The sequence below is a fragment of the Botryllus schlosseri genome, chromosome 10 (assembly GCF_051294905.1).
Source record: "Botryllus schlosseri isolate E-star chromosome 10, Bs_hap1, whole genome shotgun sequence".
Classification (NCBI taxonomy): Eukaryota; Metazoa; Chordata; class Ascidiacea; order Stolidobranchia; family Styelidae; genus Botryllus; species Botryllus schlosseri.
Window position 1 is genome coordinate 23962490 of NC_137245.1, and position 24138 is coordinate 23986627.

Genomic DNA, 24138 nt, shown 5'->3' on the forward strand with positions numbered 1-24138 from the left:
GAGGTTTTCTCTGAACGGATTAGGATTTGGATTGGATTTACCTATTTCCTGGAAGATTGACTGATATGTCGTGTGGCGAATGGCGACAAACTTTATTCAGATCAGTTAATAATGTAGGCCTATACTTATGACACGCTATACTGTATGGCACGCTCGGTGCGAATGAACATGAGATGTGCAGCCCTACGCTAAGTTATCTTAAATCAAGAGAATTGTTGGTTGTGAAAGAAGAATATCCAATTCCTCGCTGCATAAATCAGCATTTCTTGAAGTTAGAAACGGATTAGGATTAGACACGGATTTGAATATACAAAAGTTATGGATTGGGATTTGTACTAGGATATAGAAATTCCAAATCCGCCCATCTCTGAACACGGATGATTATTCTTTGGGAAATCTATGCTTATTTCGTGCTTCATAAATACGAGTTATCCAAGACATAACACATCAATACACCGAACGAGCAGCAAATACAGAACTTGCCGAGACAGATAGATAACAGATAGAACAGTGATTCCTAAACTGCGTGTCGCCATAGATGCGCCGTGAAGATAGTTATAATTTTAGAAAATAACTTTCAAAAATACATATGAGTGATTCACTCTGGATTATAGTCAATCAAAATTCAAGAATATCTGTTGTTCTATCAAGGGCAACGCATTTAGTCAAGAAAGACGCAGTGAAATTATAGTCGAATGACGCAGCCCACGGTAAAATATCGAATTAGATACCCTAGTACGTTTTTTACGGATAATACGGTGTAGTAGAAGTATACATAGCATCGATAAGACACCGGTACTAATTCATAAGGATATACGGTTAAATATCAGTCATAAGATGATACGGATACAGTTAAAACAGAACACGTCCGACAGCGCACGTGAGCATCATTAATATCAGTCTTCGTATGTCAGAGATATGATAAGGTGGCTCGCATTTCAAGTGTGATAATATCTCGTTCTGTGCGACCTTATTCCATCACATTCCTGTCTTTTCTGACAGTGATGCCTACGGTGGAGGTGCTTCTGTTCTTTCCAATGCTCCATCACTGACGCGACAATTCACATTGTTTCTCGCAGTCTAAACACACAATAGCCTATCACTTTGCGACCATGGATGTAATCGGACGAGGTGCTTCTGTTATTTCCAATGCTCCATCACTGACGCAACAATTCACATTGTTTTCCCGCAGTCCAAACACACAATAGCCCATCACTTTGCGACCATGAATGTAACCGGACGAGTTGATCAAAGTAATGGCCATTGGTATTATGTACACTGTACAGGTATAAGTAACCGCGGTAAATGATATTCAATCAGGCGTGTCGGTTTTTAAGAAGTAGCACACAATATTCCCAAGTAGTAAGTAGTTCGAATAAGAACCGATGACACTATCAATAGATATCACGGTACTGACAGCGACTTTCCCTCACCCATTTGTCATAGCAAATCCATTTTCGGCAGTAGGCTATATACACACACGATTAAAATATTGAATCAGCTGCATCTGCTGTTATTGCATATATGCAGTGTGACCTTGACTTAAAGTAGGGAAGACCCATCATTCGAAACTTTTCAGGCTCTGCTTATTACAATTCTTTCGTCACTGATATGATTTCGTCACCTATGGTGATAGTTCAATTGACTGTTACCTATTCTACACTATCCACCCATGCTCCTTTTTTGGAAGTCTACCACTTTTTTGAAGTAACATAACGAGGCAGTAGACTAGAAGACGAATAAAAATAACGTCATTGTACCTTCGTGATATACGCTACATTCTCTTTATTTCCTAGAATTTTATAAAAGTGCCGAATATTACGATATTTCAGTAATGTCCTAATCAGGGCTGTGGAGTCGGTAAAATTTGCCACTGACTCCAACAGTATTACCAATTTACTTGGAAAATTATTTGCCACAGTGACGTTTAAACGACTATCATATCACCATTAAACATCTACAAGCATATGGGTACCATTGGCATACAAAATTGTTTCATTGTGGCACAGCTCGAATTATTCACTATGCAATTAACATGAAAGAAAGCCTATCTAAATATTATTCCTTTTTTAATATGTTATCAGCTTTTTTTAATATGGCCCCTCTAATATCCAAAAATGTATGAATCATTCAAACATGATATATATTCAATCCTGTATAATCAAAATATAGATAAAACAATCGAAAAGTAGGTCTTGTGTGTATGAGTCAGCAACTAATACAAAGATGTAACTTACTAATTTTCTCATTTTACAATTTACTGATTACAAGCACACACACTCTCACTATAACTAATAAACATTGGTCAGATACGGAATTTAGGAAGTATAGTGAAATGGTATATATCTAGTCTACATATGCAAGTATTCAAGTATTCAACTACTAGGACATGTCGTTTTTCTCAATCATTTGTTCGACCCAAGCAGTTAAGCTACACTAGAAATATTTTCAATTTTATTGAGTAGGGAAGCAGCATTTGGTTATATTTACATTAATTTTACAGAGCCAGACGATGAATTTACTCTGTCACAGGATCATGGTATAACTCCAAAAATTGCATCAATGTGATTTCTTTCCTTTATGCAACCGAATTGTAATTTGCAAATAATGTCCAATTTTGTCCATATCGTTACTATAGTGGCAGTGATTGATGGTACATAAAAATCCTATTTTAGTTATTGTTAGTAATTTAAAGATGCATTTGAAATCAATTGTTTTCATAATAAAGAAGTTGGAGTCGGAGTCAGGGTCATTTTCAAAAACTCCGACTCCAGTCAGTATTTTTCCACGACTCCGACTCCGAGGCGTTCTGAAAAGACTCCGCCTCCGATTCCATTAAGTGAAAATTAGACAAACTCTGACTCCGACTCTACCGAATCCAAGTCCGACTCCACAGCTCTTATCTCAAGTCTTCTCAAAACTGCATCAATGCCTAGCTGGTATTAAATTTGCGGTTTTAAAGTTCCCGTAGCCTATACACTTAGAAGACATGCGTCCATGATTTTACTGGATGGATTTGACATCAGGATATTGTCTTTAGAATAACTCGAATGAAATAATGTAGGCCTATTCTACGTGATAAGTTTCGAAATGTCACGACAAAAGCTACTACGACTTCAAAACCTATTGAGGAAGTATAGTAGGCTACAACATAAGATATGGACAAGATAATCAGATAAATATGCTATTCAAGCAGTATATACATTTATCAAATAGTTTTAGCTTATCATGGCAGTTTGTGGCATATGTGCGAAGCTACGATGAAATGATAGAAGTCAGTCATGCCATTTCTACATAGATCTGTTTCTGATATTGCTGTTCTTGCTGTTGTTTAATGACGAAAATGATATTGCGCTTATAGCCTGACTGCCTTTTGCACCACGGCCAATTGCATTGTACACAAAGCAAGGAGGTCATATGAAATCTGATAATACATAACATAATTCTTCAATCTTCTGGAAACTCCACCAAAACCCCGAAGATTTTTACTGCGACCAGACATAATGACGGTATAATTGTATTTTTGGGACTGGTATTTTACGCGCTTTCGCGCTGACATTTTTGTACATGGTTTTACTGTATAGTAGTTAAATAATTATTATTATTTTATACAATATACCATACAATGCAAAGCTGAAATCAGAAGCAAACGCAGATCCGTCCCGAGTTTACCGTCTCGGCATATATTAGCCTATATGTAGCATAAAATTATACGACTGGTTTAGAAGTCATTTGTTAAATGATTTGATGTGTGTCTTCAGATTGATTACGACATTATTTCGACATTGCAACACACAGCTATAACAAATAAACCTAACAAAATAGGCCCACGCCGAACGGAAAATATATGTAGGATCATGACGAGCGGCAAAAACGTTATCGTCCAACAAAACGCCACGGGGTCGGTAACTTGATTATATAAAGGGCGATATAGCTTCATGTCACATATTTGCTATACCAGACAGCTATAAGCGTCCGACCACCTGGACATGGAGCGAGCCTGGAAAAAATTGGTAGTCGTCCTTCTTGTAGCGATCGCTTTCGAAGTCAGTTGTGCTCAAAGATGTAAGTAAGTAGGCTATAGGCTGTGTAGTGTAGATGTATGCTTTGCGTATACACATACTGTAACCATAGGATTGGGCAATATCGAGCACCTGAGTGCATGATTCGATTTTGAATCAAATATTTAGCTTCGAGTCGAGTCGAATATCCGATTATCAATAATTATGACGTCCTGAGAGTAGCCTATACATGATATAGAATGATCAGATATATACCTTTTATGCTACCACGTAGAGAATAATGTCGTGAAGATCATTTGATATTTTTTCGGCCTCACACATCTACTTCATTTAACTTTGTGACAACGCTGGGGGTTGAAATTTCAACGTGTGTAGCTCCGTATTGCATGTTTAGGATGACGTCATGTGACCGGTTGAGGTTTCAAGGCATCCACGCTGGGAAAACGCACCGAAACTATAAGCATACTCGAATCATTTCTTTTCAGCACTAACATCAACAAAATCTGAGCCAAAATTCATGATTAATCATAGTAATCAATCAATCAATTTATTATCGAAAATTTCATCATTTCAATACACCAGAATGAAAAGATAGGAAGGTGTCGAAACGACTTGGAGCATAGTCTTTGAAATCAGACAAGTGAGTTTATCAAATTGCGGGTTGCCAACATGGTGCATACTTTGCCGTGTAACGTTACTCACCTCATCTACACTATCTGTAGTGACTTTCTGCTTCTCTACGCCGCGGTGACTAGTGTTACTACGTAGATCTTAGATTAGTTTTATCAGAACCATTGTTATCTGGTTATATGGTCGAAATAAAATATGATCGCTCATCTCATATGCCGGACCTGCAGTTTCGAACAGTCTCTCACCGGCTATCCGACAGTCGTCGAGCATGTCCGCATTCAAGTCGAAGTACAAACAATTTTTACTGAACCAATACTAGACGGCCCTCTAGTTTACCGGACCACGACCCGACGTATCGGCCTCGCTTTCCGGCACATGACACCTCTTTTTGTCGCCTTTCCTATTATAGTTTCGTCTTATTCTTTTATATTAGTGTGCATTCCTCCTTTTTACATCGGCTGTAGGCCAAGTGCGTGCTTGGTTTCAAAGACTGATCCAAGTCGTTTCGACACCTTCGTACCTTTCATTATGTCCCAGTCTTGTGGTGTATTGAAATGATGAAATTGCAAACAATAATTTGAATTGCAAACACTTACAAGAATCAAGCTCATCCATCGCAGTAAAATGATATTTGAAAGTCTAAATACATTTAGTTTATTGTAATTTGTTTTTCACTTTATACAACAAAATGATCATGTGGTACGCCATACATTCAGATGATTCGAAAAGGTACGTAGTAGTTGAAAAAATGAGAACCGCTGTGTTTAGACATAGATGATGACGAAAGGTCATTGCGCGCCACTGCTATAATTAAGGCATGTCTTTTTAAACGACATATAAGATCTATTCCATGCTGATCAATGGAAAATGAGGTTGTTATCGCCCGTTCTTCCTATAATGTCCTGTGTTCTTGATCGGCGGAGTGATGTGGAAGATTCTTATGTGATTCGCATGTGTTTGTTAACAAGATAATTTACCATTTCAATATCTGACTTTAGTGACGGCATGCGAAGATATCAGACAGGAAGAGAAATGCGAGCCAACTTGCATTCCACCGGTGCGCGGAACAGTGGTTTACTGGAGAAACCGCCAGGCCACATCTTTCCTCGTGAACTGGGATCGTGTACCATCCGCGAAATGTTACCACATTAAACTTCTAAATGGGTACACCATCCGCGTTTTGAAAACAATCAAGTGTCACAACCGAGCGTCTTACAATGTAAGCCGATCAGAAATACTGCAATATACTGCGTAAACATATGAACAGAACTAATATCGTTTTCTGCGGAAGGCCAAAAATGGCAAGTTTCCAAAGGACTAAAATAAGCAGGACATAGATTTCATGAAGTGTAGTTTTGACTAGGGTTGCATATAAAACAAACGGTGTTTAAAAAACATTTTTAAGCAGTGTTTTAAAAAAAGGCTTTTTAAAAAAATTGTGTTATTTTTAAGTTGGAAAATTATGCCATAATTGTGTAAATACTTTCCAAAACGCATGTTGTATGAGCCTACGGACAATTACCACCGGATATAGCCGACGTATATCGATATGGGATGGTTGGAAACCTGAAAATAGTTGGTTCAACACTAATAGTACAGATATTTCGTCAAATGAGCTATATTTACCATATTTTCAATTGTCACTGTCAATCCACTATGACGTTACAATTAAATATTCGTGACGTCATGGCTTTAAAAATATGTCTTGGGCATGTTTGTTTTAAATTGATTTTTGTTTTAAATGCAACCCCTAGTTTCGACGATGCGTCCCATGCTACTTTTTCGATTGTCATCTCTTGAGTTAACGCAGAATTATGCTAAGAGCGAGTAAGTATAGAAACATTTGACTTAAAGAACTGTTGAAGTAGAAGACGTATTCAGAAATCTGAAACGGCAGTTAGCATTTCCAGTTGAGTACACTTCATCATAGAATGCCCAAAAAGTCCTTAAATGACATGAGTTATCTAAATCCGAGGGATTTGTAAAAAATCTTAGCATATATACTATAGCCCTATACATGTATAATGTATATTTTTGTCGTAAAACAACCCCTTCAATGTTCAATGTCGTAAATTCATTTCTAGAAAGTACAAAATGTGCCAAAGATGAAATAGGCCTACTGCATGATTCTATTTCGTGTTGCAGTTCACCAACTTAACGCCGAACAGAGTCTACGGCGTAGAAGTCAGCGCAGTCAACTTCAAGTGCATGAAAGGCAACCCCGGACAACCGGCCAGAACGCGAACACGATGGGCCCCGGTACCCACTACCACGACACCTGCGGTACGATCATTACAGAATTTTAAGACTTTGAGACTTGTTGAATGCCCCACTTCAATTTACTGCGATTTGATTCCTTGGATATACTTTCAGATGTAGACCTATTAAACGATTCGCGCCAGCATGCAGTAGTGAGCCCATTCTTGAATGCTCGAGGAAATGTAATGGCTACACAACTGCAGCCGTACAGGTCGTGCGCGCAATTCACATATAATGTGATCAATATAGTAATTCGAAATCGGCGCTGAGTGAATGAATCACTTGCCTTAATCTTTCTGGAACTTATTGCTGAAATATGATCGGTGAACACCGAATGGATATCAACTTCACATAGCGATTGACCTCGGGGTCATATTGATCAGCGTTGATTTTGGCTATAGTGACACGTCGTAGTCGGCTATAGTATCGAAATGTAGACATACAATGTGTATTATACATATTTACTTCATATACGCCACGATTACTTCTAGCTCGGCCTTTTCAATTTGTTTCCAATTATAATCGGAAACAAGTAAATACATATTAATTCTGTTTACAGCCGCCTCCGAGGCCGACTCCCAGACAGGGTGCATGTGGAGCTGGTAAATTCACATGCCAATCGGATCCGGATGCATGTATTCCGAACGAAGAATGGTGCAATGGTAGATTGGACTGTCAAGACAGCAGCGACGAGAGAAATTGCCCAGGTGATTATATCTCCATGCCACAATATAATTATTCATCTTCCCGTCAGAGAGAACAGCTCTTATTTATAACTCTGAATAGCCATGGTGCACGAGGTCGAAATAATCAACCATTGATATCACATGTCAAAATTGCAGCGCAACGAATGTCAGTATTCTTTTTCAAAAATTGCCGATTTTTGATGGTAATCAACACGCACAGGGATATATTTTTAGATCAATATCACGCGAAACGTCTGAAGTTACACCCTACACTACAGTCATAACCGATCGGTTGTCGCTCCACAGTTCACACCTGCGGAACAACAATGATCCGTATCGCCGTGAACAGCGACTTTATTTTCCTAAACCGTGATAGGCGCATCATATCTAATCTATACATCAGAAAATTTTTATCAGGCGGCGGTTTCCGGAAGGAATCCTCGTTTTCCCAATCCAAACAATCACAATAGAGGTGTAGCCGGAAACCCACGACTTTGATTGAGAAAGTTAATCTGATGATTGGGGGCTTATCCATGTGTAGGCGACATATCAAGCGTATAACCTAACTAAATGTCATATAACGGTTCTTCATTCTTATATGATGTACTTGTGTTACTTATGCGGCGAAACGTAGGCTACACCGCATTCTTCAATAAATTTAACTGTGATGCAATCTTGAAAAAGACATGCTGTAGGACAGGTGACTTTATTTACGCTGATCTTCATCCAGGCGGATGCAAAGAACTTGATGAGAAATTCCCCAACGGAAATTTTACATGCACCCGGTGGGGATCTCCAGGAAGCTTCTGCTGGTTCGACTGCTTGTCCAATTACGCTATCGAAGGGCGGAAATACACAATATGCTCAAGAACGAAAGGGATATGGTCGTATCCAGTACCGGTCTGCAAATGTAAATATAGAATATAATATCTGACGGTACTTTTCGCAGTGTAGATGCAGTTAAGGCATAATGGTGGTATTCAGTGATAAATCTGGATTGACATATAGTGACGTATATAGTCAGTGGACATCTGACAGCAAACGATTAACCTGTCAAAGGTTTTATGGTTTTATAACCCTATAGGCGAGGAAAAGTATTTGACACAGCGTATAACATGTCATGGTTTCGATTGAGCTGGATTACCAACAAAATCGTATACTTTCTCAGTAAAGAAGTCTAAATCAATCACAATCGACGACATCGGCGTGAATTCTATAGTCGTGTCTTGGGAGCCAGTGGAAGCGGCTTCATCGTATACGGTGGAAGCGGAACCGAGTGAGGGCGGTATAAAGGTATGGAATACTATGTGTTCTACAACGAGAAACATGCAATGTTCTATTATGAATTTCGGAAGAATTTTAGAATTTCTCATTAACCCTTTCACGTATGTATGTATATGTTCGTTTCTGAATTACATATCGGTCAACGTCAAAGTGCGTATTTTCGTATGGTTTATCAGTACAATTCCCCGTGACATACTTCATTATGTACAATTGTGCAATGTGCATCCATCGTAAACTAGGTTTGGTTGCTCAACTTATCAACAACCATGCGCCACACTCGGTAAAAACTGAACAAGGCCCCAAGAAACTTGCTACCCGGCCCGCTACATAGAAATTAAGGACTTTAGATAGTGAGTGACTGTTAGCAACCTGGAATTAGGCTTCCTGACTCAGCACTGACGTAGGGCTGTACTATAAGGCTAAAACAAATTTGAATTTAAATTATGAATCTCCCTCTACCACATTTGGCCCGGTGTAATGTATATTGAATAGAAATTGCAAAAGTCTATTTAACCGGCTATTTCGTTCTGACATTTTAGAAAAACACAACAGCAAAATGTTGTACGGGAGCTATTGAAGACTTGTATCCAGATACGGAATACAAAATAACGGTACTGGCCGTGGATGAAAGTGGACAGCCTGGAGCTAAATCTCCCGACGTGTTCGCAACGACAAGTTAGTAAATCGTAATATGAAAGATGGATTTCACGTGCAAGCATAGCCTGTATTAGTAGACCTACGTGAAGCCTCGTGAAATTGTATACGATGCACAGTATGCTATCGTCGATTCAACGAATTTTCGCGACAGGCGATGGTCGCCTGAATAAGTCTATGAGTCTATGCCGTCCGAGTCTGACTAATGCAGGCCCGGCTCCCGATCTCCCTTGGTATCATGATCAAATCAATCACTGACCCAATCTCTCAATGCGACTCCGTCAAAAATAGTAGTAACAGGATAGTTGACTTTTCTATAATCTATATATTTTATCTCAAGCACAACTTGTTCTACAGGTGACGAATGAAGACCTCTGAATCGAACTGATAAATGATGGAAATCGGACCTATTTGCTGGCAATGTTCAGATAACATTATGAGTCTAGTGTTCAATTGATCAAGTCCATTTACACAACGCAAACTCAGCGTACGACCTCTCGATACTTGTCCGTGTTGCAACATTGATTCATTTAAATCTGCATGTAAATGTAGATGTATTACAGGCCTATGTTACTTATGGTTAACACCAAGAAGACTGCAGCCGTGATAATTTGTAACAATCTTTAATAAAGCGAAGTAGTCGAATACAGACGATATTCAAAAGGATTGAAGTAAAATCGGTCATTAATATACTGAATAATAATTCGTACCGAAACATACGTATCAATAACTTAACGGTATTTGCAAAAGTGCAAAATGTATCAAATCATAATAAAAATCCATATCGTTCATCTTCTCCCCGACTTGGCGATCCCCGATCCTTGTTTGCATAGCCGTCAGAACTACAGATATCGTGCAATTGGATTTTTACACGCTATGTGTAACCGTTGATTTCTGAAAAGGGAACCACTTCGCCTTAGAAGACAGCACTTCGAGTGCGTAACATCATTCAGGCGTGATTCGCCTTTATCGTCATCACGAGTCGCGTCATTTGAACCGATTTGTATCAATCAAATAAATATTGAACTTAATCTTGGAAATTAAAATCATGCAATTTCTATTTGAATAAACCGGAGTTGAGGATTTTGACCAGATTTCAATAAGAAGCGTTTGGACGAGTTAATATAATCTGACACATAATGCTATAGTGAGACATCTCCCGCCCGGGCGTCCAACTGTCGATGGTACGATGCAGGGCTATGCTGAACTGACGGACCTATTCAGCGTTGAATCTGGACCTTATCTGTCTCGGTACATACTTCTTTGTTTGTGTTTGGTATTCGTGATGTTTGTCGACTATACAATGGTCACTTACACCATGCCGATAATTTTCCATTTTTATTCCGTATCTGCCGACTAGTAGCACGACCCACTTCTATGCTTTTTGTAAGACACCACGTATGCGAATCACATGGCGAGGGGGAGCCTATTATAGCTAAACCTCCAAGGAATCCTGGAGTCGGCCCTTAGTTATTTAACAAAACCAAATCCATTAACGTTTATTAAAAAAAAACAAAGCTCCTATGATGCCAATTCTCCCAATAGCTCCGACTAATAACATTTCGCTTATTGTTTTTGCTAATAAGGCTTTTTGTAGTTTTTCCGTGTTGCATTTGCATGTCTGTAAATAATTTCATGAGAGTTATAAAGTACCCTTGAAAATTTCATACCTTTGTAACCGAACCGTTGCTAAAAATAGTTAAGTAGCCCTAAGCCATACTATATCACGGACGCATTGTTATTGCTACACGGTCTTAATGCAGCCATAATCATATAGAATATATCTGCACACTCGGACATATCACAATCACATCACGACAAAAATTACAAAGACTATTAAGTTGTCGGTTGGAAAGATCCTTCCAATTATATGGATTGTCCTACCTAATAGTAAATCAGCCGGGAACGGATTCATGGGAACGTTTCGGACTTCAGCAAGGTCAAAATCTTCGACTCCGGACACTCTGAACTCCATCCTAAGGACAATGTCATTGAATATAAATTTAGACGCCCCGTCATAACGAGACAGTGTACAAAACCATGGACTGTAACTGATCGAAGAAAAGTCATTCAGTTCACTAAATCTCGACTCTTTTTAATTTGCTATGTCATCATCTCATATCTTTCTAAATATCGCATAATCGCAGTCATTTCTGTTCAACGCATGTAGACGCCTACAACATACCGTGAATTGTTGTTTCGGAAACTCCGCTGTGGTTAGGTGATGGGGTATTATGAGCTCGTATGACCGGTGCGAATGCGCTCTTCTGTTTGACAGCTGATATCATGTTCGCTGGCGAGAAGCTAAATATTCCCGGTGTGGTGCCGGAACCGGATAGGCAATTCATCGCCGGATTCGGTGACTGAGGGAGAACTGAAGTTATAAAATATATCATACATCTGTGAAAGCCAAGACCATACATTTATATCTCACGAACAGACTTTATTATCACTACCCTGCGATTGCGGACTTGCAGTGATTGATTGCGACTGATTATTATCAAGCTGAGGGTTCGCAACAGTTTGACGCAATGCTGGCAGGTCCGTTGATATCTCATAACGGACATCTACCTTCATTGTGGAAAACGGAAGCGTATAATTGCACCAACGCCGGCTATTTTGTACTGCGTAACTATAGCAGTGTTGGGATCAAGTCACTACCTTCGAGTCACGAGTCATTTCGAGTCATCGCACATTTTGACTCGAGTCAAGTCAAGTCAATCGATTTTCAAAGGTGACTCGAGTCAAGTCAAGTCACTCGATTTTTGGAGGTGACTCGAGTCAAGTCGAGTCAAGTCAAGTCAAGTCACGAGTCAAGTCAAAATTCAAGTCAAGTCGCCTTTTCGAAGTATGAAGCATGATTAGTGATTACGTCATTGCATTTCGCTAGGTGTCTGAATAACAGATTGATTGGTCATTGATTCTGAACCGATGAACGAAAGAACGAATATAGAGTTAAATATACAAATACATGCAATAAGGGGCTGTATCGCTCAAATAGAACTGTTAAACTACGCAAGTAATTGCATAGCCTCAATTTATAGTTACTAGTCAAGATAAAGAATCGAGAAACGAATTGATAAGATGCAATGTATCATCTCTTATACATAATATTGGCATGATACAATTCGAATCTGCTCCAATGGCTGAGGAGTATATAAACTATATTCGATTACAATTTAAATAAAACAAGAGGTTCGGTTAAGGTAAGAACAGAGAACAGAATATATATTTTGCTATTAAATTACTTTACTACTAGTTTACGACAACGTAAGTTGTAGCTTCGATCACTTCGTTTGTGGTCCATATATTTGTGAGAGAATATTTGACGATCAGTAAAACGCACGATCATTGAATGATTGGTAGCTCTCATTGGTTACACAAGTGTTTGGCGAACAATCCGAACATATGCAAGATAAGGTGATTTTTACTTGATGATTTGAAATTGACTCGTGAATTTTGCTCCGAGTCACGAGTCAATCCACATTTCTGATACGCCGAGTCAAGTCAAGTCAAGTCATTTTAGCAAAGTGACTCGGGTCAAGTCAAGTCATACGAAAAACGTGACTCGAGTCTGACTCGAGTCAAGTCATGACTCGAGTCATCCCAACACTAAACTATAGTAACTATATCTATAATTATGGATGCTGACTACAGGTTTAACTCACGTCCAGCGTTGCAAAACATATTAGCGGAGCTGTTCGTCATATTCGTAAAGGTAGGCGGGCCCACGTATCCGTTGACTGGAGACCCGTACGGTGGCGCATTCGTGACGGCGCCGATCGACGAAAGGGAGATGTTGGAACTGTGTTGAGGACCAGCGTGTGGAGAGTAACCTAAAATCAAAGGCGGTGAAACTATAGTCAACGTTGCTACTAAAATAGAAGTGGATGCAACGCCGTAGATATAAACCCAATTACAAATAGAAGTAGCAATTAACAAGACATGTCAATACTACTTCAACTGCAAAGAGAAAATTAAAGGTAGGACAAGTGCTCAAGTAAGAAGTCTCAAGAACAGGATTGGGAGCGGAGTCACATACTTTTAGCGGGTAATCGAAGGGTGCTTACTTTCAAAATTGCAACATGTATCCTTGCGACTAACGCAAAATTACTAATAATGGCACTATAAATAGGTGGAATCTTCCGAAACAGATTCAATTACCCTGATGCATGCGGTATTTCATGTGGCTCTTATCCCAATTGCAATTATAAACTCATTACGTGTCTCGCGATGAAAATTTCAGCACTAATCATCAGGCGATTCTACTTTCTTGACATTTCGTCGACCTAACCTAGAACACAGCTTGGTGTTTTCCGCCGCGATCACGTGATTATAATGTGACAGACGGCGATTCATCGCGCGGCCGTGGAAGGCAACAGATGGCGGCGAGGACAAATTCCTAATTGGATATCGGCAACTTAATTCAGTTTGAGCCGAGTGATTGCAAGTTTCTCGAGCTGTGACGCATTCGATTAGAATGTGCTCCTTGGAAACTGTCGCGATTCGCTGCTCGAGTTTGTCCGCTGCAGTGTATCGAATGGCAATAAAAAGACGAAATACGAGATAGCAAATATCATGCGCATATGCCAAATGATAATTTGGATTGAAAAACTTGTTTTAATTGACACGGACTCAATGGCGCTCACGTACTTCATATAAGGGTAGTAATTTTATTGCCTTCGGTTATGTCAATCTGTCACTGTAACCAATAGATACATGGATTGAGCCAATTGTTTTTCATAAACGTAGAACATTTATATGATCTGAAGAGATTTTTTGGGTTACAGAACTTTAATATACATTTTAATAATATATTCATATCATAAATATATTAAAACCCGAAACTTTCCGAGCAGACACTCTTCAGGGGTAATCGTCAGCATAAAGAGAATTTCAAAAACTTGCATATAACTACATTGCATTTATTCAATTGTGACGTCATAGAAACGAAAACAACATCAAGTACAGACGAACCGCGAGCAAGTTTATGCTGACGATTACCCCTGAAGAGTGTCGGCTCGAAAAGCTTCGGGTTTTAATATATTTATGATATGAATATATTAATAAAATGTATATTTATATGATCTTAGACTTGGAGGAAATAAAAGCATTAGGCAATAACTTCATATAGTTCTAGCAGGGCTAATAACGAATCAATGAATGAAAACTTCGGTGGGCAATTTTTTAAACAATGAATTTCGTGAAATGTTCATTGTGACGTACTGTATAAAGATGAGGTTAAATTGTTCTAGTCGAAAATGTGAAGGCTTTATCAGTATAAGTGTATAATTATTTCACTATTTCAAATCACCGCAAGACTGTGATAGAATGAAAAGATAGGAAGGTGTCGAAACGACTTGGAGTAGTCTTAGGAAATGTAGAGATAACTACATCACTTTTTGGATATTCATAGGAGATCAGAGTCAAAGTCATTGTTGGAACTAGAACTAAGAAGTACAAGTAAAAGTATAAGTAACATCGTAACTTTCTACTCGAGTTAAAGCAGAATAAGTGGTTTCAAAGTAAGTAAAAACGTGAGTATTCTAGGCCTAGTTTAGCTATTAAAAAAATTAAAACTGGTAGGTAGATCATAACCACGTACTGCAAGTAGCCAAAATCAACTTAAGACATTTTGCAAATTTGAATCACTTTGCTGCTGACCACGTCTATGGGGACATTGGAAGGGCTTCCCGAATCGCGGCCGTTCGAAATCGCGCAAACACGGTTTACTTTACGGCAACAAAATTACCGGTGTCGCTACCGTTAGAATCCATGCGATCCTGTGCCGCGAACGGCGCATATTGATTGGGAACATTGTAGCCACCCATCGCAGACGCCATCATTGTGCTGGAGGTGCTGGTGAAGGAGTTCTGCAGTGGTGGAGGTGGAGCCGACTGCAACTGACTGTATGGTCTCACGGAAAACGCTTCTAACAATTCGGCGGCCCGAGTCAAAATCATTTCCTGTTGATATTAATTGTCATTGGTCATTTTGCGTTAGTAGAGAAGATAAATCTTACAAATTCTGCAGTATTGCCACCTCCGCTTAAATTCTAAAATCATGTTATAACCCCTCGACCGAATCCTCTTCTGATACAACTTAATTGAGTATATTCAGACCTTTTATTTTCTCCACCCACTTGGAGTAGTTTTGACATGACTTGCAAATTTCTACTTCTGCTTGTAATTGAGTAGAAATTTTCCGCATTACTTCTACGTTTACTTCAGTAGTAACTCTGGCTACTTTGACCGCCTCTGCTATACGGTCTCATTCAAAAAGAGTTCCCCTGATCTTGGAAATGACTTAATCAGATAGTATACCGAGCGAGTAATTGCTAAAGTGAAACATGATTTAAGTCTGTTTCATCGCATAGATTAGTGGTCGGGAACCTATGGCTCGCGAGCCATATATGGCTCTTTTGGGCATAAGAAATGGCTCTTTACCAAATATTTATTTTTGTACCGAATTGATCCATATTGTAGCGACTTGTTAATAAATTTTCATCACCGCCAAAATAATTATTCTTGTGGCAGTAAAAAGAGATGTTTGAGAGGTAAAGACAATGCCGTCTTCAGGCTTAGGGGCACGGACCCACTCTATTCAAAATCATCAAATTTAAGCTACTGTCACTGTCACACCAGCGGCCAATATCACTCGCGAATTTCATTTACCCGACTCGAAATCTTGAATTGTGCGATACGTTGATTAATCAAAGAGCATAGCAGACACGGCGACGTCCATTTCAAAACGCAGTTTTCCAATACACGTTGTCTTCCTAATCTACGGCGCGAAATGAACTGTTGTGGATGTGACATTCACAATTACAAACTCGAATTACAAACAACGCCATAGCTATCCACGTTCTTGATTGGTGTAGTACGGCGATAAAATGTATGCGTGTAGCGCAACGTTATGCTACTGCCGAATACTTTGAGAATTGAGAAGTCGATAAGTATTTAGGTATTCGGAAACAGTGCGACAGTCACATTCGATTAATATCAGTTACATTAAATTCTAAGCTACTTACGATGAATTGCGTTATCAATGGTGAGGTTTGACCCGTCTGTGCCTTACCTGCCGGGTCAAGCTTTATTTTCGAACAATGATTACCAGTTTTTACAGAGAAAATACGGCGCACACGAGCAATCCCATGTAGTGAGTTCGAATTAGTGCTAACATGACGACACTGATTTTAAATTGTGACGTAACAGTTGATTGGCATGTATGGCTCTTTGGGAGTGGAGATGGAAAAATAGAGCCAATATGGCTCTTCTGACAAAAAAGGTTCCCGACCACTGGCATAGATCGACAAAAACATATACTGGTCGATCGTGTTTTTCGATAACGACAAAGTAGCATGCAGGTTGAAATGCATACTTAATTACTTATACACATACACAGCATTGAGCGCAAATCGATTCGAATTTACAAATCGCGTGATATGCTTTTACCCAAAAGAACTCGTGGTAGAAGCAAATGGAACTCAAGCAATACTCTTCTCAACCATGAAATTACAAAGATCAATAGGGGAAGTTTCTTGTAGCATGCAAATCGATTCGGGTGAGTTTCTCGGCATAAGTTCGATTATTTACCTTCGAAATCTGCAGTGGGTCGGCCTGATGTCTCGGTATCATTTTCATAAGTCGTTGGAAACCGTATTCGATGGATGGCTCATTCAGAGCTGAAAAAATACACTTCCGATAAAATATGCAATTCACGAAAGCGCAAGATATATCTCACCAGTGTATGTGAACCTGCCCGGTTGATTCTTACAATATTGTTTGTTTTTTATTGTTATGGTGACCTCAACCGGCCCAGTTAGGTGGTATCCAGGACTCTGAATCTTCAACGCGTGTTCCGAGACAAACTGCAAATATTAGTGACGCGTTCAGTAACTCTTTAGCCTATGCATATAGGGTGCTGTATTTACCTCAGTAAAAACTATCGTTGTATCAAAGGCCACTTGCATATCACGGGTGAAGTTGTTGCCAACAATGATAACAGTAGTACCACCTGTTACCCAACCTTCGCTTGGACAAACTGACGTTATGCATGGACCAGCTGAAATAGAAATCGATGGTTAGGGCGTATGTAACAAACCAGTCCGAACATGCATCGTAAATACGGTCGTATCTAACATTTCAAGTTGTATTCCTGTATTCTATATGGAATTTAGGCCTAAGGCCTACTATATCGGTAACAATGGATCGATCACCTATAGCATGGAAGTCAGTGTTAATTACAGTATCGAATCCACGATCCCCATTAACTTCGTAACGCTTCTTGAGTCCCACGGGAACGTCACGCGGGGCCAAACGACATTTGGTCGATTCGTTTGAAGACGAGTGGTAATGATTTTTACCAATACCGCGTGGCCGTCATTTTCCTGTTCACAGCTGTTATTGATGATCGTGATTATATTTCACCAATTCTGTTTTGGTTTATACAATGTAGGTAGCCCATACCCCGAGCAGGCTACGTATCGATAGAAAATGGCGAAGGTAATATGCTTTCGACATTTTTGTCATGAACAACCACTGTGTTTTCAACGCATCAGAACATCGTGTTTGTTAGTCATGAAAGCCATCATTACGCGATTGTCTTGAAAGGTAGGCTGCAACGTGAGCATAAGTCCGTAACATGGGATATAATCATTGTTCCACAATGCACACTGCACAGGCTACCCTGCATTTCATTACTATGCCTTAATGCGATACCGACACTCACAATACGCTATTAGTGAACGAGCTCAGTATGGTTAGATACAGAAAAGCTCAATAACTTGTGAACGCTTGTGACTCCTGTGGTTTAAACGTAAATTATCAAACAATTTTCTCTGGGGAGCTAATGGCTTCTCATGCATAGCCGTTGGTGACAGTTCCATTTTGAATGGCGACAACAGGTTTCTCGACGCAAAGTCGAGTAAAAGGCAAACAAAATGGAGGACCAAAGACATCCGGATAGCAACACACAGAACTATCGTAGGCCTCCGCTCAGGACATTCCATAGTGTACACTAGCTTTATACGTAAGTGTTGTTAAATCAATGGGGAATATTCGCGATAATGAGTAAGATGGTGTAAAGTTAGGTGCACCGAATTCAACCGTCTTGTTCTAACGGGCCGTGGTCCATAGAGAATATCAAATCTACTCGCAGTATGACTGCGCAGTCCCAGTAGGTATGATGCCACTCATGTTAATACGTCACAAAACGTGTGAATGTCTTGTAATGGCAGCAATATAGGTTGCAGGGATCTGTTTTCTAATTACTATTCAAGCATATTTTCTAAATTTCCTGAGATCTAATGTTTGTAGTATGAAGTGAATATAGGCTGCGATAATACAAACATGAACGCTTGCCGTTTTCGAGGTCTGTCTTCGCCCTTCTGCCGTGCTTTGAATTATTGTGCACAAACATGGTTTCCGAATAGGCCAAAGGAAACTTCATGTCTACGTCCGTTGATATCGCAACCTGAAACGATATGCAATTATACATACATACACAATTACACAATTACACAATTTTCGCTGTCATGCAACAGTATGTTCGCACTCTCGCCCGACAAAGTATATAGTCTGTATACGACAAAAAGAATCGCAAAATGCATATGAAAGAATAGTCAAGGAATGTGACTTGAGGTAATGATATTTTTATCCATGTTATCCGACTTTGTCACTAATAAGAAATGTAAGAATCGTTCTTAGTAGAGAACTTGAAGATAGCTTTCATTATAACATCTATTGCAGTAAGACATCTATTACATCTCGAAGACTTTAGGGGTTATCGGCACGCTAAAGACCTGGTTGCAAGAATTGCTGCATACCGGTATTCCGCTTTGTAAGGTGTCTTGGGTACGCTACCAACGTAACAGAATACTTCATTGGAAGATATTTGAGGATTTATCATAACTATTTTAAACTCCGAATCGCGCAATATCTCGTGAGACAGGTGACACGAACTAGATATCTGCAGTGCAGATGCAGCGCATGTTTGGATTTATGGATTCCTACAAAATGGAGGGAGGCGTAGTTGCGGATCGCTTGGACAAACACAGCGGATATACTCGATCGTGAGATAGTTGTTAGTTACGTGGTTAGCCAACTGAGCAAAAAGCAACATCGATAACTTCAATTCCAATATTGACATCGTTGGATATGACTGAGGTGGTCTAAAATCGGAAGTGGTAGATATACGAAAGAATTAACCACAAGTCGCGGTATCTGGTAATGTTTATGAACCCCTCCAGTACATACGAAAGTTATATATTAAATCAAATTTTAACAGATGCATAATAGATGCATACGAACCGCGAATCTTCGCATGTCTCTGGGGTTTCCAGCATTTTTCAGACAGTTCTGGTTACATTTCAAGAAGAATTTGATATCGTAGGGTCCCTGCCCCCTGAAAATACAAAATCAGGAACGTGGGTATAGATTACTACAGGTATCATGGGCCAATTCGATATTGGCACAAGTTTTCCCGGATACACGGGTGTACCAAATACACCTGCAAAGATGGTTGATGTCCCAACATCCTGAATGATATGATTGTAAGTTTGTCCCGTCACTCATGTGCGATGTGATACATATTTACAATGTGAGAAAAAGATCAAGCGATAGGCGTATACTCAAGAGGTATTTGTATATGTGATATCTGACTTTGAAAAACTGGGTATCTTTATTAATGATGACAAACCAGCCGCTTACGAAGCTAGCTTGCCATGCATAAATATTTTGAGGAAAAATCTTGCTACTCGCCGTTGCGTGTTTCATTAGCGTTCTGTAAGATAGTCATGAATATTGTATGAGTCTGTCGCCGATATACAGCGCGACGCTTCGACGGCGACCGTGACTAAAATCGGAGATTTTTCATACTAGGGATGGAAGAAATGGTGCGGCATATGGCGAATTTTGAGCAAACAATTTCACATCCCAATCTCGCTCAAGCATACGAAAATCCTGCGATTAAACCCAATACATACGCTGTGATCTAATGAGAATTTTTTTGCCGCTAACTCATCGATCTGTAGGTACAACGCACGGTAGTGTATTTTATACATTTGTTCAATTGCTCATTCTCACTCGCCCAGTATTCAAACGGAAAATGCATTCAACGGATACCATTGATCGAATCAAACTTGAAACCCCTGCGTTTCGCAAAGCCATATGGCATTGGATGTTACAAAAACAAGCAAGATAATGCGTAACCCAAATCTCTTCCAATGCAAAATACACCACTCGCGGGAAAGTACGTAAATGTAAGATAACTTCAACTGTCTTGAAACATTTAACGGAATATCACACGCCACATGGCAATACAAATCGATATCAAAGGGGAACTCTATTTCTCAGCAGGGTGGCGAGATAGCACAGTGGTATAATCCGCGGCTGCAACATCAATGGGTGCGGGTTCGAGTCCGACCGAGGTCGACTTCCGAATTCCGATACCTAAATGTTGGAGGTTTACCTAGGCTCCTCCTCGTCACCTCATCCGTGTATGCGGTGTCTTACAAAAGCCTAGAGGTGGGCCGTGCTATAAGTCGGCAGTTACGGAAAATAAAAAGAATATCGGCCTGGTGTAAATGACCATAGTAGTCGACAAACACCATGAATACCCCAAAAACAAAAATATTTCTCAGCAGGGATCTAAGGCCGAATGAGATTGATTACAGTCGCTGTAGTATGCCGTTATCCGGTCGTGATGAAAATAGCTCCCATGTATACAGGAATCCTGGGATCGCTAGCAATTGCAAAATGACTACGAACTAACTCGACAGTAGTAACAAAATCCAAAGAGAATGTCATGCGTGGGCTTACTTGTCGAATGTAGGATCCGACGGAGTCTCGTTTCGATTTCCGCAACTTTTATGGTCGCAGCATCGACTGCAAAAATAGAAAAAAAATAATACCAATGGGTGATTGCAGCATGAATTCTACAATATTGTTTAGTATAGTTGCCTCAGTTAAGGAATCACATTCATTAAATAGCAATCATTCTGAGATTAGGGATGCGATGTTACCTGCACATGATTTCATGCGTGAGAAGAACGCGGCGCATCTCCGGATTTTTGTCCTGACCTTCGTAGCAGATAATCTAAACAACATTAGGTTCGGATAGCGGGGAGACTGAGACTGAATACGTCATTATTAATATGTGATATCACGTTATTGACAAAAAGTCATTCTTGCAGTCACATATAATAGTGACACTTGCTTATAAAGTATATCGGTCTTTCAAAGCACGCGTTTCAAGTCGCTATTTCAAACAATTTTTTTCGATATGGAATACAACTTTCAAATACTCACCCTCTCACGATTTGCCGCATCGACGAGGCGTACGTAGATATCTTGGAGGACACTAACTCCTTAAAACGAATAAGTTCATATTTTAATATAGCGCTACGCGGTGTACGGGCATGAAAGCTAAACATAATCTTCCTCAAATCTCCATACTGACCTAAATATAGGCTACGCCATTTTGAATAAAACATTCACAACCATATTGTTTACGCAGTGGCTTATTATAATGTATACAGGGTTCTCCTAGAATGCGTAGAACCTTATTTTAAATTTAATTAATCGTTTTAGGGTATTCTGACACACATTTGAAAATTCCGATACGTGTAACGGGGATCCAGGCATAGATGGGCTGGATTGGCCTAATTCGTTGGCATAACGAGATCAGAGACTTAAAAGTATGGTCTCCAAAGTAGGCCAAACCACGCTTAATGCAACTTTAACGCAAACCGGAACCAAAAATCTTATATGAAAACATTCCCGAAAACTCGAGAGAAAATGCATTATTCAGTTAGCGGAATTCACAATTTCCAGCAAACAACATTACGATTCTTGATGGACTTGACTGACGACATATTATGAGTAATTGGTATCTTTCATGCTGACTGCCACAGTACGTGCAGCCTAATTGATCGGTCACGTAAAGATGCTTCTCTTATGGCCGTCCACGAACGCACAATTAAACTGAATATGGTAATAACCGATGCATGATTCCATAATATAATGAAATGATCAAAATTCAATCTAAAACAGTATGCATTTCATTAACAGTTGACAAGTTTATCATTTCCCAGTCGTATATGTTTTCTATATTATCACTAGTTCTGAAATCACCAAACAAAACAGCAATATGTAGGAAAACGATATCGTAAAGCGATACATAGTGGTTCAGTAGAAACCCAGTGGTGTACAACTGAAACAAGAAATATATCAATTTAATATGGCATGCTTTCGCTAAAACAAGTATGCGTATTGCGTATTGCTTACCGTTACTAAGGATAAAAGTGATCTCATAATGCACTCCATTATTTGCCTTTTCGGTACCGCTGCAATGCTCCTGTGAAATTAAGAAAATATCGAAAACTTGAATTTATCTTGAACGCTCAAGTACCAACTTACCGAGCTCGCTTCTTCAACGAAATTTTTGAACTCCGTCTTCGTCGCTCGGGCCGGGAGTCCGCGATTGTCGTAAAACAACAGCGAGAAATTAAAGAAGTTGCTCTTACGGAGATTTTTCGGCGGTTGGATTGAGAACTCCGCCCGATGGATTCTTAATATTCTGTGAACGCAATTTTTGTTCATTCAAGCCGGTTGACGCCGAATGGTAGCAATTCTCGACTGTTAGGCATGTTTTATGTAATTCTGTTGGGACTTGCATCAGCATTATTTATCGCTTTTTCAGTTAACAGTTTCCAATCACCCATGGGGACCCGTAACGATTGTTTATCTCTCGATTGCGAAGAGATGCATTTAACGAGGCTAGAAATTTGCCGTCTACGATTTACAAGAAATATCCGGTATTGATGAATCGAATATTTCTACCGCTGTGTTTGAGTTTAATAAGTTCCTAACACGGCCTATACGTGTATTAAATTTCGTTACAAATTAGTTTGCTGACAATGAATGAAACCATAAGAGTTCTTTTGAAATATTTGGAAACAATATAAAGACAAATGAATTATAGGCCTAGCCAGTCGTCTCGAAACATTCTTAAATCATAAATCCCCTATGATCAGCGTCCAGTATACGACTTTGTTGTATATTGTTGGTATTAACGCATAACATATCGCACGGCTCCTTACCCCGGTTGTGGCATGTGAATCGGTTCGACAAGATTCGTTTGCATCCAGCCCGTAATTGGTAACATTGGCTGGTCCCTCAGCGCGGACGTCATGTCGCTACCAAAGTCTGGAACAATCATGGCCATTATCTTCTCAACTGATCAATTCTTAGTTATCATAAGGGTATCGACAATTTACGAATGGCGTGTTCTAACTCAAGCCCAAGTGTATCCCAACCATTTCTCTAGAGATATACTAGCTGACAACACCAGAGAGATACCCTTCCTCCACACTATTGGAACCAATGCCCAAGGGTTGCATACAAAACAATTCCTCTTCCGCAGTGGGGCTTGCTTATATGTCCTCCTATGAGGATACCGTTATTGACCGAACTCAAAGAAAGAATAGTTGGTGCGCATTGCTCATCTTCTACACGATTTTTTTCCTTCGTTTCGTTGTCTCGTTCATGCATTCCATCTATATCCAAACTGTTGCACAAGTTACTATAAACCAACGTACGCTT

At 39.6% G+C, this 24138-nt stretch overlaps 3 protein-coding genes across 7 annotated transcripts in view; 1 reads left to right on the forward strand and 2 right to left on the reverse strand.

Moving 5' to 3' along the window:
• The window catches only part of LOC145447642 (E3 ubiquitin-protein ligase UBR4-like), a 133660-nt gene that overhangs the window by 57150 nt on the left and 52372 nt on the right, over positions 1 to 24138 (reverse strand). The window lies entirely within an intron of this gene.
• LOC145448041 (uncharacterized) lies at positions 3915 to 10016 on the forward strand. Its single transcript, XM_080326352.1, has 8 exons — positions 3915 to 4065; positions 5651 to 5871; positions 6798 to 6935; positions 7471 to 7618; positions 8328 to 8507; positions 8766 to 8890; positions 9421 to 9556; positions 9893 to 10016. The coding sequence occupies exons 1-8, from the start codon at positions 3990 to 3992 to the stop codon at positions 9901 to 9903; spliced, it is 1035 nt and encodes a 344-aa protein (XP_080182478.1). The 5' UTR covers positions 3915 to 3989; the 3' UTR covers positions 9904 to 10016.
• On the reverse strand, positions 10143 to 24037 carry LOC145448039 (transcription factor COE3-like). 5 transcript variants are annotated; one of them, XM_080326348.1, is made up of 16 exons: positions 23637 to 24032; positions 22954 to 23113; positions 22822 to 22891; positions 21844 to 21902; positions 21558 to 21631; positions 21355 to 21420; positions 19846 to 19939; positions 18886 to 19009; positions 17469 to 17599; positions 17279 to 17405; positions 17131 to 17219; positions 15288 to 15501; positions 13204 to 13371; positions 11721 to 11909; positions 11420 to 11511; positions 10143 to 10429 (listed from the first exon to the last, which is right to left on the reverse strand). In XM_080326348.1, the coding sequence occupies exons 1-15, from the start codon at positions 23759 to 23761 to the stop codon at positions 11447 to 11449; spliced, it is 1755 nt and encodes a 584-aa protein (XP_080182474.1). In that variant the 5' UTR covers positions 23762 to 24032; the 3' UTR covers positions 10143 to 10429; positions 11420 to 11446. The 5 variants fall into 5 exon arrangements, with proteins under 5 accessions (XP_080182474.1, XP_080182476.1, XP_080182473.1 ...); XM_080326350.1 differs by having other exon boundaries at positions 10143 to 11511; positions 18898 to 19009; positions 23637 to 24037; XM_080326347.1 differs by having other exon boundaries at positions 10143 to 11511; positions 23637 to 24033.